The sequence below is a fragment of the Meles meles genome, chromosome 6 (genome assembly GCF_922984935.1).
Source record: "Meles meles chromosome 6, mMelMel3.1 paternal haplotype, whole genome shotgun sequence".
Taxonomy (NCBI): domain Eukaryota; kingdom Metazoa; phylum Chordata; class Mammalia; order Carnivora; family Mustelidae; genus Meles; species Meles meles.
In genome coordinates, this window is record NC_060071.1 from 141,449,127 (window position 1) to 141,466,364 (window position 17,238).

The following is a 17,238-nucleotide window of genomic DNA, read 5'->3' on the forward strand; positions in this document are numbered from 1 at the left end:
TCTGTGAATCGCCAGGTTTACACACTTCACAGCACTCACGATAGCACATACCCTCCCCAATGTCCATAGCCCCCTCCCCCTCTCCCAATCCCACCTCCCCCCAGCAACCCCCAGTTTGTTTTGTGAGATTAAGAGTCATTTATGGTTTGTCTCCCTCCCAATCCCATCTTGTTTCATTTATTCTTCTCCTATCCCCCTAACCCCCATGTTGCTTCTCCATGTCCTCATATCAGGGAGATCATATGATAGTTGTCTTTCTCCGATTGACTTATTTCACTAAGCATGATACGCTCTAGTTCCATCCACGTCGTCGCAAATGGCATGATTTCATTTCTTTTGATGGCTGCATAGTATTCCATTGTGTATATATACCACATCTTCTTTATCCATTCATCTGTGGATGGACATCTAGGTTCTTTCCATAGTTTGGCTATTGTAGACATTGCTGCTATAAACATTCGGGGGCACGTGCCCCTTCGGATCACTATGTTTGTATCTTTAGGGTAAATACCCAGTAGTGCAAATGCTGGGTCATAGGGTAGTTCTATTTTCAACATTTTGAGGAACCTCCATGCTGTTTTCCAGAGTGGTTGCACCAGCTTGCATTCCCACCAACAGTGGAGGAGGGTTCCCCTTTCTCCGCATCCTCGCCAGCATCTGTCATTTCCTGACTTGTTAATTTTAGCCATTCTGACCGGTGTGAGGTGATATCTCATTGTGGTTTTGATTTGTATTTCCCTGATGCCGAGTGACGTGGAGCACTTTTTCATGTGTCTGTTGGCCATCTGGATGTCTTCTTTGCAGAAATGTCTGTTCATGTCCTCTGCCCATTTCTTGACTGGATTGTTTGTTCTTTGGGTGTTGAGTTTGCTAAGTTCCTTATAGATTTTGGATACTAGCCCTTTATCTGATATGTCGTTTGCAAATATCTTCTCCCATTCTGTCAGTTGTCTTTTGGTTTTGTTAACTGTTTCCTTTGCTGTGCAAAAGCTTTTGATCTTGATGAAATCCCAATAGTTCATTTTTGCCCTTGCTTCCCTTGCCTTTGCCGTTGTTCCTAGGAAGATGTTGCTACGGCTGAGGTGAAGAGGTTGATGCCTGCATCCTCCTCAAGGATTTTGATGGATTCCTTTCTCACATTGAGGTCCTTCATCCATTTGGAGTCTATTTTCGTGTGTGGTGTAAGGAAGTGGTCCAATTTCATTTTTCTGCATGTGGCTGTCCAATTTTCCCAGCACCATTTAGTGAAGAGGCTGTCTTTTTTCCATTGGACATTCTTTCCTGCTTTGTCGAAGATTAGTTGACCATAGAGTTGAGGGTCTATTTCTGGGCTCTCTATTCTGTTCCATTGATCTATGTGTCTGTTTTTGTGCCAGTACCATGCTGTCTTGATGAGGACAACTTTGTAATAGAGCTTGAAGTCCGGAATTGTGATGCCACCCACTTTGGCTTTCTTTTTCAATATTCCTTTGGCTATTCGAGGTCTTTTCTGGTTCCATATAAATTTTAGGATTATTTGTTCCATTTCCTTGAAAAAAATGGATGGTATTTTGATAGGGATTGCATTAAATGTGTAGATTGCTTTAGGTAGCATGGACATTTTCACAATATTTATTCTTCCAATCCAGGAGCATGGAACATTTTTCCATTTTTTTGTGTCTTCCTCAATTTCTTTCATGAGTACTTTATAATTTTCTGTGTATAGATTCTTAGTCTCTTTGGTTAGGTTTATTCCTAGGTATCTTATAGTTTTGGGTACAATTGTAAATGGGATTGACTCCTTAATTTCTCTTTCTTCAGTCTTGTTGTTGGTGTACAGAAATGCAACTGATTTCTGTGCATTGATTTTATATCCTGACACTTTACTGAATTCCTGGACAAGTTCTAGCAGTTTTGGAGTGGAGTCTTTTGGGTTTTCCACATATAGTATCATATCATCTGCGAAGAGTGATAGTTTGACTTCTTCTTTACCAATTTGGATGCCTTTAATTTCTTTTTGTTGTCTGATTGCTGAGGCTAGGACTTCTAGTACTATGTTGAATAGCAGTGGTGATAATGGACATCCCTGCCTTGTTCCTGACCTTAACGGAAAAGCTTTCAGTTTTTCTCCATTGAGAATGATATTTGCGGTGGGTTTTTCATAGATGGCTTTGATAATATTGAGGTATGTGCCCTCTATCCCCACACTTTGAAGAGTTTTGATCAGGAAGGGATGCTGTACTTTGTCAAATGCTTTTTCAGCATCTATGGAGAGTATCATATGGTTCTTGTTCTTTCTTTTATTAATGTGTTGTATCACATTGATTGATTTGCGGATGTTGAACCAACCCTGCAGCCCTGGAATAAATCCCACTTGATCGTGGTGAATAATCCTTTTAATGTACTGTTGAATCCTATTGGCTAGTATTTTGGCGAGAATTTTTGCGTCTGTGTTCATCAAGGATATTGGTCTGTAGTTCTCTTTTTTGGTGGTATCCTTGTCTGGTTTTGGGATCAAGGTGATGCTGGCCTCATAAAATGAGTTTGGAAGTTTTCCTTCCATTTCTATTTTTTGGAACAGTTTCAGGAGAATAGGAATGAGTTCTTCTTTAAATGTTTGGTAGAATTCCCCTGGGAAGCCGTCTGGCCCTGGGCTTTTGTTTGTTTGGAGATTTTTGATGACTGTTTCAATCTCCTTACTGGTTATGGCCTGTTCAGGTTTTCTATTTCTTCCTGGTTCAGTTGTGGTAGTTTATATGTCTCTAGGAATGCATCCATTTCTTCCAGATTGTCAAATTTGTTGGCGTAGAGTTGTCATAGTATGTTCTTATAATTGTCTGTATTTCTTTAGTGTTAGTTGTGATCTCTCCTCTTTCATTCATGATTTTATTTATTTGGGTCCTTTCTCTTTTCTTTTTGATGAGTCTGGCCAGGGGTTTATCAATCTTATTGATTCTTTCAAAGAACCAGCTCCTAGTTTCATTGATTTTTTTCTATTGTTTTTTTGGTTTCTATTTCATTGATTTCTGCTCTGATCTTTATGATTTCTCTTCTCCTGCTGGGTTTAGGGTTTCTTTCTTGTTCTTTCTCCAGCTCCTTTAGGTGTAGGGTTAGGTTGTGTACTTGAGACCTTTCTTGTTTCTTGAGAAAGGCTTGTACCGCTATATATTTTCCTCTCAGGACTGCTTTTGCTGTGTCCCACAGATTTTTTTTTTTTTTTTTATTCCATGGAAGTGGAAACTCTTTTTTTTTTTTTCCATTTTATTTATTTTTTCAGTGCAACAGTATTCATTCTTTTTGCACAACACCCAGTGCTCCATGCAAAACGTGCCCCCCCCACCACCCACCACCCGTTCCCCCAACCTCCCACCCCTGACCCTTCAAAACCCTCAGGTTGCCCCAACCTCCCACCCCTGACCCTTCAAAACCCTCAGGTTGTTTTTCAGAGTACATAGTCTCTTATGGTTCGCCTCCCCTCCCCAATGTCCATAGCCCGCTCCCCCTCTCCCAATCCCACCTCCCTGTCCCACAGATTTTGAACTGTTGTGTTTTCATTATCATTTGTTTCCATGAATTTTTTCAATTCTTCTTTAATTTCCTGGTTAACCCATTCATTCTTTAGAAGGATGCTGTTTAGTCTCCATGTATTTGGGTTCTTTCCAGCTTTCCTCTTGTGATTGAGTTCTAGCTTCAGAGCATTGTGGTCTGAAAATATGCAGGGAATATCCCAATCTTTTGATACCGGTTGAGACCTGATTTGTGACCCAAGATGTGATCTATTCTGGAGAAGGTTCCATGTGCACTAGAGAAGAATGTGTATTCTGTTGCTTTGGGATGAAATGTTCTGAATATATCTGTGATGTCCATCTGGTCCAGTGTGTCATTTAAGGCCTTTATTTCCTTGTTGATCTTTGGCTTGGATGATCTGTCCATTTCAGTGAGGGGAGTGTTAAAGTCCCCTACTATTATTGTATTATTATTGATGTGTTTCTTTGATTTTGTTATTAATTGGTTTATATAGTTGGCTGCTCCCACGTTAGGGGCATAGATATTTAAAATTGTTAGATCTTCTTGTTGGACAGACCCTTTGAGTAGGATATAGTGTCCTTCCTCATCTCTTATTATAGTCTTTGGCTTGAAATCTTATTGATCTGATATAAGGATTGCCACCCCAGCTTTCTTCTGATGCCCATTAGCATGGTAAATTGTTTTCCACCCCCTCACTTTCAATCTGGAGGTGTCTTCGCGACTAAAATGAGTTTCTTGTAGGCAACATACTGATGGGTTTTGTTTTTTTATCCATTCTGATACCCTGTGTCTTTTGATTGGGGCATTTAGCCCATTAACATTCAGGGTAACTATTGAGAGATATGAATTTAGTGCCATTATTAGCCTGTAAGGTGACTGTTACTGTATATTGTCTCTGTACCTTTCTGATCTACTACTTTTAGGCTCTCTCTTTGCTTAGAGGACCCCTTTCAATATTTCCCATAGAGCTGGTTTGGTGTTTGCAAATTCTTTCAGTTTTTGTTTGTCCTGGAAGCTTTTTATCTCTCCTTCTATTTTCAATGATAGCCTAGCTGGATATAGTATTCTTGGCTGCATGTTTTTCTCGTTGAGTGCTCTGAATATATCATGCCAGCTCTTTCTGGCCTGCCAGGTCTCTGTGGATAAGTCTGCCGCCAATCTAATATTTTTACCATTGTATGTTACAGACTTCTTTTCTCGGGCTGCTTTCAGGATTTTCTCTTTGTCACTTAGACTTGTCAATTTTACTATTAGGTGACGGGGTGTGGACCTATTCTTGTTGACTTTGAGGGGGGTTCTCTGCATCTCCTGGATTTTGATGCTTGTTCCCTTTGCCATATTAGGGAAATTCTCTCCAATGATTCTCTCCAATAGACCTTCTGCTCCCCTCTCTGTTTCTTCTTCTTCTGGAATCCCAATTATTCTAATGTTGTTTCGTCTTATAGTGTCACTTATCTCTCGAATTCTCCCCTCATGGTCAAGTAGCTGTTTGTCCCTCTTTTGCTCGGTTTCCTTATTCTCTGTCATTTGGTCTTCTATATCACTAATTCTTTCTTCTGCCTCATTTATCCTAGCAGTGAGAGCCTCCATTTTTGATTGCACCTCATTAATAGCTTTTTTGATTTCAACTTGGTTAGATTTTAGTTCTTTAATTTCTCCAGAAAGGGCTTTAATATCTCCAGAGAGGGTTTCTCTAATATCTTCCATGCCTTTTTCGAGCCCGGCTAGAATGTTTAGAATCATCATTCTGAACTCTTGATCTGACATATTACCAATGTCTGTGTTGATTAGGTCCCTAGCCTTCGGTACTGTCTCTTGTTCTTTTGTTTGTGGTGGATTTTTTCCGCCTTGTCATTTTGTCCAGATAAGAGGATATGAAGGACCAAATAAACTACTAAAAGGGTGGCAACGACCCCAGAAAAATGCGCTGTAACCAAATCAGAAGAGACCCCTAATTGTGGGGGGGAGAAAGGGGATAAAAACAGGTTCTGAAAAAAAAAAAAAAAGAAAAAAATTTAAGAAATAAAACAAATAAAAAATATAAAAAAGAAAGAAAAAAATGTATATTTAGATGAACTAGTCAAAAAACGTTAAAAAAGAAAAGGGTAAAATTTTTAAAAAAATTTAGCAGAAGAAGAAAAAAGAAAAAAGAAAAAAAGTTGAAAAAAGAAAAAAAAAATTGAAGTAGCCGCAAGACTAAAGAATCATGGGGAGAAAGCCATGAGTTCCGTGCTTTGCTTTCTCCTCCTCTGGAATTGCTCTGCTGTCTTGGGAATTGAACCTGCTTTCCTTGATAGATGAACTTCGTCCTGGCTGGATATTTTGTTGATCTTCTGGGGGAGGGGCCTGTTGTAGTGACTCTCAAGTGTCTTTGCCCGAGGCGGGATTGCACCGCCCTTACTGGCGGCCGGACTAAGTAATCGGCTCGGGTTCGCTTTTGGGAGCTTCTGTTCCCTGAACGCTTTCCGTAGAGTTCCGGAGGACGGGAATGAAAATGGCGGCCTCCCAGTCTCCGGCCGGAGGAGCCAAGAGCCTGGGGCCCCACTCCTCAGTGCGCCCCCAGAGGACAGCACCCAATCACTCCCGTATCCCCAGCCTCTAGCCGCGCTCCGAGCTCACCCAGCCCGCGACCGGTTCAAGGTAACCCCGAGCTGAGAGTTCAGTCCTCGGCTCTGTCTCTGCAGCCGGCTTCTCTGTTCTAATACCTGCGAGCTCTCCGACACTCTGACACCCCCGATCCTTCTGTGACCCCGCGTGGGCTTCACCCTGGTTTAGCCTCTGGAGCAATGTCCCTCAGTGGAACAGACTTTTAGAAGTCCTGATTTTGTGCTCCGTTGCTCCGCCGCTTGCCGGGAGCCGGCCCCTCCCCCCGCGGTCTATCTTCCCGTTGTTTTAGATTCACTTCTCCGCCAGTCCTGCCTTTCAGAAAGTGGTTGATTTTCTGTTTCTAGAGTTGCTGTTCTTCTTCTCTTCGCTCTCCCATTGGATTTGTAGGTGTTTGCAATGTTTAGATAAGCTATCGAGCTGATCTCCTGTTGCCTGATGTAGTCTCAGGCTGCTACTTCTCTGCCATCTTGACTCCTCCCCCTGAATATATGTTAATTTTTTAAAATGTTGAATGGAGGTGGTTATGAATACAGTTAATTTTTAGAAGCATTCTTATATTTAAAAAATTCCTTATAAAAACAGTTTACTGCATGGTCATTTATGTACTCATCAGTGTTTTTAAAGGGGAAAATATATTTGTATAACCTTAAGTGTATTCCTTTTTTATAGTAAAATGCATAATGTTTATTTTTTGGAGCAGAAATACAAGTAATGAAGACGCATGTGATTGACCTTTGACATTATTGTTCTAGGTATGATGGCAAACTGTACAAGACAAATAGCAAAATTAGAAATTGAGAGCTATCAAAAATCCCTATTATTTAGAGGTTTATCTATATTTATAGTTCTCATTTAAAAGACAATGGAATCTTATCTTATTTTGTAAATGCCTAAGACATTTAAACTTTTCTGTGGTGTAATGAGTTAAACAATAAGGAGCAGATTAATAGAGTTTTCTTAAAGTAACAAGAGGAAGTACATACCCTTATAGGTCATATACAGTTATTTTGTGGAATGTGACTATGTTTAGTTTCTCTGACCTTGGATTTTAAAGCTTCGAGTTTCTGATCTCTCATCTCTGTAAACTCTTTGTGATTACACAGGAAGTCCTGCATGTTGCAGGAGTGGAAATGCACTTAACAGCTGCAGTGTCGTTCCTGACCATTCTACAGGAAGAATCGGTGTCAATTCATACGTATGCCCACGCCTTCCTCCAAGTCATTCTGCTACACCTGGAGCACAGGGATGCAGGTCAGCAGCCTGGCAGGCTTCATTCTGTACCTGTGTGTCGTGTCTTGGATGCAACCCTTGATGGTTTTCAAATCTTGTTAGCCTGATGAGGGTAACTGAATGAGGCCATGGTGGTCATTAGTGTGACTAAAAACAGCCATGGCTCTTTGCTTCCAAAGACCATGAAATTCAGTGTCCTTGAAAGCTGAAGACTCAGTAATTCATCTTATGAGCTATACATTTTTCTTAGAATTTTTGAATTTTATAGTATTTATGCAATAGTATTATTGTAGAGCAAAAAATACACATTTTAGCTGAAAGATATTCCTCCCCATATTATTTTTAAAGATATAGATGTTTTCTGGATGTTGATGAGGCAAAAAAAAAAAAAAAAAATAGAGGAACTTCTTCAAATAGTAATAAAAATTATCCCATTTTATCATTAAGTATTGTTTAACTTAATGGCTGAGTTGAAACTAAATTTGTAAGACGTTTAATTGGGCGTGTTTTTCTGTGTTAATCAGGTGTCAGCAATGCGTGGCTGGAAACTCTTCTGTCTGTGATAGAAGTATTGCCCAAAGAAACCCTAAGACATGAGGTACTTATTTATTTTTTAAAGATTTTATTTATTTGACAGACAGAGATCACAAGCAGGCAGAGAGGCAGGCACAGAGAGAGAGAGGGGGAAGCAGGTTCCCTGCTGAGCAGAGAGCCCAATGCGGGACTCGATCCCAGGACTCTGGGATCATGACCTGAGCCGAAGGCAGCGGCTTAACCCACTGAGCCACCCAGGCGCCCCTATTTTTTTTTTTTTTTTTTTTTGGTAAATGCTATTAAGTAAGCCACTCTAAGGTTTTTTGTTTTTGTTTTTGATAAAAAGTCGCATTTAAAAAGAAAAACAAGGTTATTTCCCACTCTGAAAGCAACACATGTTCACTATGGAAAATGTGAGTAATACAGAAAACAGTAGGAAGAAAAATCATGGTTCTGGACTTAACCAAAATCTGAAAAATCATTTCAAATTTTTTCCCTATACATGTTTTTTGTTGGACATATTAGTAATCATGGTGAATTTGTATGTGGTTGGTTATTTTTCACTTAGCATTATTTTCCTATGGTATTTTAAACTCAGTGGTAGTAGATATAAAATATTTTACTTGTTAAACATTTAAACCTGCTTTCAGCATTTTATTATTAAAATAAGGTATTAATAAGCATCTATGTAGAACTTTTTAAGTTTTCAGATATTTTCTTAACTCTACCTTCTAAAAAAGTGGACTTAGGAGGTCAGAGGACATTCATATTCTTAAGACTCTTACTCACAATATGTGGAAATGCCTGTTTCCCTGGACTTTACTCAGCAATAGTGTTCCAATTTATTTATTTATTTATTTATTTATTTATTTATTTATTTATTTATTTCTAAGGATTTTTTATTTATTCATTTGAGAGAGAGTGAGAGCATGAGCAAGGTGAAGGGTTAGAGGATTAGTTGGACAAATTAAAGAGCAGGGGCCAGAATCATGTTTATCATGTTTTTTTTTTTGTTTTGTTTTTCAGAGATTTTACTTATTTATTTGACAGACAGAGATCACAAGTAGGCAGAGAGGCAGGCAGAGAGAGAGAGGAGGAAGCAGGCTCCCTGTGGAGCAGAGAGCCCGCTGCGGGGCTCGATCCCAGGACTCCGAGATCATGACCTGAGCCGAAGGCAGAGACTTAACGCACTGAGCCACCCAGGCGCCCCTGACCTTCATAGTTCTTCACAGTCTTTCATCATGTTGTGTTGTTGGGTGTCCAGCATGTATATAATACAATATCAGAATTGCATTCAAATGACAGAATTACTTAATAGAATGTATTTGAAGCTATATTGTTTTTGCATCCCTTTAGGATAAATATAAAAATTTTATATGGAATAAAAATAAATTTCAGATATGTGGTAATTTTCTTTTTTTTTCTTTTGAAATGTACATTTCACAAGATACTTTGTGTGCATATGGATCACTGCGGAATTCACCTTAAGCTTTAATTCAGTTTTTATGTGCCTGATTGGTTTTTAATGATATAATTTTTCATTAACTTTACCTTAGTAAGACAGAAGGCAAACAAGATGATTCAGGTTGTGAGCACTTCACATTATAATTCAGATTCCTTAAAAACACTTGAGACCCTTTCTTGACGAAAATTGCTGACATTAGTGGCAAGAATATATAAAACTTTGTGAACTTGTTCTCTGATTTTTTTCTCTTTAGATTTTGAACCCACTTGTTTCCAAGGCACAACTTTCCCAAACAGTCCAGTCTCGTTTAGTTAGTTGTAAAATTTTAGGAAAATTGACCAACAAATTTGATGTTCATACGTGAGTATTTGTATATAATTTTTGTTTAATTTATTCAATTTAATTGATTTAAAATGTATGATGGTCATATGATTAATAATTATATATATCATTCCATACTCATATAAGCTTAGTTGTTTTAACTTTATAGAATTCTTGAAAGTGTATTTATTCAGATGTATTTCTTCTGATCTCATGGCATTCCAAAATCAATACGGTTAACTTTTTTCTATTTCTCATCTTAATCTTCTCTTTCACACATCTAATGTAATTTTGAGCATAAAATGGTATTATTCTATAGACTTCAAAAATTGTCAAACCTGACCTAAAGGTAGACTTTCTGGTTTCTTCCATTATTGTTATGAATTCATTATTTAGAATTTGAAAAATTTGAGGTTTTATGGAGAATCTTAATAATTTGTATGTTACTCTCTGCCCAGATGATAAATCTCAAGTGGAAAGAATGAAATGTTGTATAATTATGACACAAGAGGAAAATACAAAATTGAAGACTATTTTGGTCGATGGTTGTTAGACCATTCCATTTCCCTGTAGCCTTCCATTTTAGCTAAGATGTTTAACTGTCAATCCAAAATTAACCATTACTTTAGAAAGAGCCAGGCATATATATAATTTACAAATCACAAAAGATAACATCCTAATGTAATAAGATATGTGAAAATGCTATGTAAAGTATAAAGCTTTCTATTAAAGCATATTTGTTTTTATTACATTAAGCTAAGATTTTGATAATAATTGTTTGAAAATTTTAATTATTCTAAAACACCCACTTGTATGTTCCTCTCCTTCCCTTCTAAGCATTAAAAGAGAAATACTTCCTCTGGTAAAATCACTCTGTCAAGATGTAGAATATGAAGTTCGGTCTTGTATGTGTCGGCAATTAGAAAACATAGCTCAGGGCATTGGGTAAGTACACTTTTAATAACTTACTTCATATTCTTCTGATTTGTCAAATATTCGTATCCTATTCCTGTATTCCATGGAAACATGGTGTTGAAAGTCTAAGCTTTATATGATTTTTAAAAATGACTGTAACAAGTACCTCCTGATGTATCTGGATTAAGAGAGATTAAAGTGAAGATGCTTAGCATTCATTTCATGCTAATTTCTCTCTTAACCTTCAGTTGCTTATTAGCATCCCAGATTCAGGAAGGGAAAATGTCCTGATACAAACCATGCTTGGTCTATTGCAGTAGCATTTCTTTGGGCTAGCAGCATATTACTGGGTCATCTCAGATGGGGTTACTCAGTTGAAGTCTTTGTTTCCTGTACACTCTGCGCTTGCACTGTCTGCCGTGTTGCTCTTTTTGTGTTTTGGAAGTGTGAAGCGTAGTAAAGAGACCCATCACGTAGGTACTCTCTTCTCCATAAAAACTGATTTCATGTCAATATATATTAAAGGAAGTTTTATCTAAGAATCATCTTGGGAAATAGTTTTTTTTTTTTTTTAAGAACCTAAATTGATACAAAAAACATTGGACCGCTCATTTTTAGTAGAAGTTGCACTGTTTTCGTCTGGTTCTTTGTTTCACAAGCAGGGACAATCAGGTTGTTGCCATTTGCACAACTGCTAATAAAAAAAACAATTGGGGACCAGTAGTTAAGGCTTTAGGATGCCCTCAGAGTGTTACACAGATTCAGGTCCTCTGTCCTCTCCACCTTGCTGAGTTGGATTTAAGTGTTGTGTGGGAAGCTTAACATTTCAACAGAGGAATCATTTCTCTAATTTTGATTTCAGAACCAACTTATTTCTGTTAGATCTTTCAAAGCTAGGCTGAATCTGGATCATTGTGGACCATGAATAATTCAGTCTTGCCCAGTTTTGTGTTCCTTAACCAGGATCAGAACCTATCAGGAGAATATACCACCGTCTTTTTGTATTCCATTTTTTTGTCTTCTGGCATTTTGCCACTGTTAAAAACGCCCTGGTCAGTTGGGTGTCTGGGTGACTTAGCTAAGTGTCTGTCTTGATTTTGCCTCAGGTCATGATCTCAGAGTGCTGAGATTGAGCCCTGCCTTGGGCTCCATGCTCAGTGGAGAGACTGCTTGGGGTTCTTTCTCTCCCTCTGCCCCTCCTCCAGCTCGCTCACTCTCTAAAATAAATAAGATCTTTAAAAACAACCCCCTCCCCCCAAAAAAGAAACCAAAAAACCCATCCAGGTCAGGCATGTTCCAATTAGTCTTCTGAAAATTAATACTGGATTATTGCTTAAGGATTAATTTACAAAAGCAAAACTAGACTCTACCTAGCTTGTTAACTTAGAATTCATGTAATAAACTAATTTGCCTGATTAAATGCATATTCATTTCAATTTGAATTCTCACATATATTAGAACATAATCATAGGACTTCCATGGCGTGATGGCTGAACCCTGCTAATATCTGATTCATATTCTTTATTCTCCCTTTGATAAGTACATGAAACTAAAGAGAGGTATACTGTTTTTTCTTTTGGCATTGGAAATCAGGACTATTGGTAGGATCTGATAACCACCAACAGGAAATTCCTACACTCAAGGCTAGAAGAATCTTGGAGATGGGTGAAAGATGGGAACAGACATTTCAGAGATTGTTACTGATTGAAGAGAGAGGCTGCCCACTGCTGCGCTGGGAGTTGTGTTCTAGGGCATTTGGGGATGAGAAGTGCTGGGAAGAGGCCCAAGCACACTGCAGACTTGGGTTTGTAATCTCCTGTTTGCTGTGGCTGGCGAGAGAACAATTACTGACCACTTTACTTTATTTTATTTAATTAATTTAATTTATTTATTTGACAGATTTTATTTATTTATTTGACAGAGAGGGATCACAAGTAGGCAGAGAGAGAGGGGGAAGCACGCTCCCTGCTGAGCAGAGAGCCGATATGGGGCTCGATCCCAGGACCCAGGGATCATGACCTGAGCCGAAGGTGGAGGCTTTAACCCACTGAGCCACCCAGGTTCCCTGACTACTTTAGTTTAATCAGAAACGAGCACCAGAAATTGTATCTATTAATAAGATAATCAGGAGGCAAAATTTAAGAGATTCTTGTCAAGCTAGCATATCCATATGAAATAAAGGCTACACAACACTAGAAAGCTAACAGTGGATTGTGCACCAGCTTAGGGTCAAAGAGGACAGTTCTTAGAATAATGAGATGAATAATGAATAGTATAATGAAGACGTAATGCACATTTGTTTGTAGGAGAACAACTGTATGGAATACAGGGATGACTAAAGAGAAAAATAAGAAACAAATATGGGACCTACAAAAATATCCTTCAGTGTTAGAGGGGAAGAACATACACAGCCCTCAGACTGGAAAGGAGGAACACACTTTTGAAGAAGTTGCTCAAGCTTCTAATTCTGGTGATATGGCAAATAAGATAACTTAGAAATGCTGCTTATGAACATCTGACAAAATTTAGTATCCACTCATGATAAAAACTTTCAGGAAGCTGGGGTAAAATGCACTTCCCTAATCTGATACAGAGCAGATATGAAAAACCTGCAGTTAACATCATAGTTAATGGTAGGTATTGAATGCTTTTCCCTTAAGGTAAGAACTAGTCCAGGATAGTTTTCATCACTTCTATCTCACACTGTTCCGGAGGTTCCGGTTATTGCAATAAGGCAAGAAAACAAAACCCTAAAAGGTCTGAGGATCTGAAAGGGAGAAGTAAAATGATTTCTACTCTTAGATGACATCACCATTTACATAGAAAATCCTCAGTAATTTATACAACAATAATTAGAACTAACAAATGGATTTAAGGGTATTTCAGGATACATACAAAAAAAATAGATCAGTGGGACAGAAGAGAGGCCAGAAATGGACCCACATATACATGCCCAGTTGACTTTTAGCAGAGTGCCAAAGCAGTTCAAGGAAGAAAATCTTTTCAAAATATAGTACTGGGATCATGATATTCATGAGAGAAAACAGTGAACATTTATTCTCACCTCACACCCTACATAAAGACTAATTTGAAATTTATCACATTCCTGAATATAATCAAATAAGAATTTATGTCTACAACAAGAATTATGTTATATATACATGTTTATAGCAGCTTTATTTATAATAACCCAAACTGGAACATTCTAAATGTCTACCTATAGGTGAAGGGAAAAATAAATGTGGTATGTCCATACACTGGAATACTGTTTAGCAAGAAAAAGGAACATAGTGCTGATACATACAATATGACATCGTGGATACATCTCACAATCAGTATGTTTAGGGAAATAACCCCGATGCAAAAGAGTATACACCATGATGTAAAATACCAACTATAGTGACAAAAAGCAGATCCATGATTGCCTTTGTCAGAGGTGGATTGTAGAATTCAGATATAATGGGACTGATGATTGGTTTTTGTCCTCTGCCCATGATTTTTCTCTTTTGTCAGATTGGAAGGTCAGTGATGGAGGGGAGCCACATAGGGGGAGGGCTAAGAAAGAACACTAGAAGCACCTTCTATCTTCTTAACAAAGAGAGGGAGATGATTGGTCCCCAGTATTTCTTTAAGCCTAGGCTTCTTAAAACAGGCCAGTGGAAAGGGCACAAAGAAATGAGAAGTTTCCTTGAATTGCTGTTGCTGTCCTGGCCTGCCGTGGAACTCAAGATTATCTTCATTAGTATTTCGCTTAAGCAGATAAACCATCAGACGACGCTGAATCATGGCCAGCACCTGGCCATGAACTTAATATCCTCACAAACACCTCTTGGGTGGATAGTATTATTCCATTTTTACAGATGGTGGGGAAGCTGAAGCCCGAAGATGATGTTATATAATATGAACAGGAAAGAAGTCTGGAAGACCATACATTATCAGAAACTTTCAAAGTTTCTCTAAGTAGAGCGTTACAGATTATTTTAACTTATTTTTATACTTCCTATATTTTAAAAATTTTGATAATGAACATATAAAAGTGCTATTTTAATACACAGTGCAGTAGTTTTTCATGGCTTTAACCTAGTTGGAGATGATCCCCATTTGTGTTGGTAGGTTGAAATTGAAATGGCCCTAGGAACCACTAGTGAAATACAGATTTGATTTATTCTCTTTGCCTTTTCAACATTAAGAAATCATTGTACAACTCTTAAAGACCTCTTGCTTCTGATTATCTTTATTTTTAACATCCAGATAATTAAGTTGGGATTGCATCAGTGTACTACTTTGGAGAAGAAAAGGAAAGTCTGTTGAAAGATTGAATGGAGATAACTTTTGACTGTAAATAGTGAGGAAATCTTTATCTTAAACTCTTATTTTTCATTCTTAATAAATTCAAGGTTTTTAATGGTAAACAAATAGTTCTGAGGAAGATTTATATGAAATAAATTTTTATGACCTTTGGACCAGAACGTATTCTCTCCTGTTTTACTCCTTTACCTACCCTACTTCCCACATTTGATGAAGGTTTATGAACTACTGATAATGCTAACCTCTACACCTGTGATCTAGATTCATTTCTTTTTTTTTCTTTCTCTTAATTTTATGCTAAAGAAATGGGTATTGGTTATTTTCTTGTCAATTTATTAAAAATCTCACATGAGTATTTTATATACGAAGAGTAAGTACTCTTTAGAAAAAGAATTTTATTGAGGTATAATTGACATATGACATTATGTTAGTTTCATGTGCACAACATAATGATTTGATATTTGTATACATTGCAAATAATTAGCATAGTAAGTCTAGTTACTACTTGTCACCTTACATAGTTACCGAATATTTTTTTCTTAATGAGGACTTTTAAGATTTATTCTCTTAGCAATGTTCAAATATGCAGTAGAATATTGTTAACGGCAGTCACTATGCTGTACATTCCATTCCCATGACTTACTTATTTAATAACTGGAGGTTTGCAACTTCTGACCACCTTCCCCTCTTTCATAGATTAATTTCTTAAAGATAGTTTTTGGCCCTCTGATCACTGAAGTCTTTCGAGCTGTGCTGTCCAATATGGTAGCCACTAGCCATGTTTGGCTATTTAAATGAAGTAAAATGCGATTAAAATTTCAGTTCCTCAGTTATACTGACCTTATTTTAACTGTTCAGTAGCCACATGCGGCTGCTGTACAGATTATAGACATTTCTGTCATGGCAACACCTTCTGCTTGACAGTGCTGTCTTGGAGTCTCTGTGTTCTGCCCTGAATTTTTTAAGGTTTTCTGCAGCTCTGGTTGACTTTCTTATATGCTATCAGATTATAATTCATACCATCTTCTGTGATGTGTCCAAGAAAGCTGGCCACTTATATGCCTCCACTTTATCAGTGTGTGTCATTGTAATGACATCTCATGGTGAATAAGTAGAAACGTAAAGTCTTGAATAAGAACCATGTGTGATTATATTATAAAGGTTGTGTATGTCCTGAAAGCATGTTTATTGTGTTTCATTCTTTTAGAGGGAACATTTAGTATCCTATATCATTCTTCTGTATAGAAATCAGTTCCTGTAACATTATGTTTTAGGTGAAAGAAAAAATAATTTATCCTTCGAAATCTGGAGAAAAAGATTTTGTTAAGGTTTCTATAGTCACTACTATTAAATTTTTCTGATTAGTCCAGATTGTTGGCTTGTTGCTTAAAATGGAAAACTACTTTAAAATTTACAAAGTCTAGTATAAACTTCTAGTCATTAGGATCTCCATAGGTAATAATATTATCCTGGTAGAACTAGAATTGATTTAAGTAATTATACAATTACTATGAATGTTTCTTATGTTTATATCACTCTTTCCAACCAGATTGCAAGCTTCTGTAGAGCAGGAACCACGTCCTTGTGATTTTTCCTGTTTTCTACAGCACCTGGCCCCATGACTTGTTCTTAATAAGTTCTTGCTATAATTTATTGAATTGAGCTATTTCCTTCCATTGCTTATTGTGCAGGACAGAACTTACAAAGAGCGTGGTGCTTCCTGAACTGATAGAGCTCTCTAGGGATGAGAGCAGCAGCGTACGTCTTGCAGCTTTTGAAACTTTGGTTAATCTGCTTGATGTATTTGATGCAGGTAAGTCTTCACGTGCACACCTGTTTGCTTCTGAAAGCAGTGTTTTTCCTTGTTTTGTATCACTGATAGCAAGTAAAGGAAGATAAAGGACAGAATCTCTTACATTAGGTTTTGTGATGAACATTAAGCCTTCCTAAGAATTTGGCTTGGTAATTAGCCTCTGACTTGCTCAACTGACTGACCCTAGGAAAGATGCTGACTAGAACAGTGTCTAAATTAGTTTCCCTTCCTTAATGTTCTAATATTAAAAACCTCATGGCCATAGGAACAGCAATTTGGGATGAGGTACTTGGGTGGGAATGTGTAAGGAGGTGTTTCTTAGTGTTGTCAAATCACAGAGACAGCTGCTCTGTGAGCGTGTCACTAGACCTCTGACTAATGCTGGACATTAATTTGTCAGTAAACATTAACCATGTTGATATGGTGAAATTTGGAGGAGTAAATATCAAGTACTTTGGTGCAAAACTCTATTGTGTAATTATAGGATTACATTTACTTGGATTAAGAGCATTTTGCTGAACTAGGCGAGCCTGTTAAA

General features: G+C 37.6%; 1 protein-coding gene across 3 annotated transcripts in view; it reads left to right on the forward strand.

Moving 5' to 3' along the window:
• PPP4R4 (protein phosphatase 4 regulatory subunit 4) overlaps nucleotides 1–17,238 on the forward strand; it is a 125,848-nt gene that overhangs the window by 69,632 nt on the left and 38,978 nt on the right. For all 3 annotated transcript variants that reach the window (XM_046007020.1, XM_046007018.1, XM_046007019.1), the window contains 5 exons: nucleotides 7,218–7,365; nucleotides 7,869–7,942; nucleotides 9,597–9,703; nucleotides 10,502–10,609; nucleotides 16,579–16,700. In XM_046007020.1, the coding sequence (XP_045862976.1) occupies nucleotides 7,218–7,365; nucleotides 7,869–7,942; nucleotides 9,597–9,703; nucleotides 10,502–10,609; nucleotides 16,579–16,700 (559 nt within the window). The remainder of the gene's footprint in view (nucleotides 1–7,217; nucleotides 7,366–7,868; nucleotides 7,943–9,596; nucleotides 9,704–10,501; nucleotides 10,610–16,578; nucleotides 16,701–17,238) is intronic.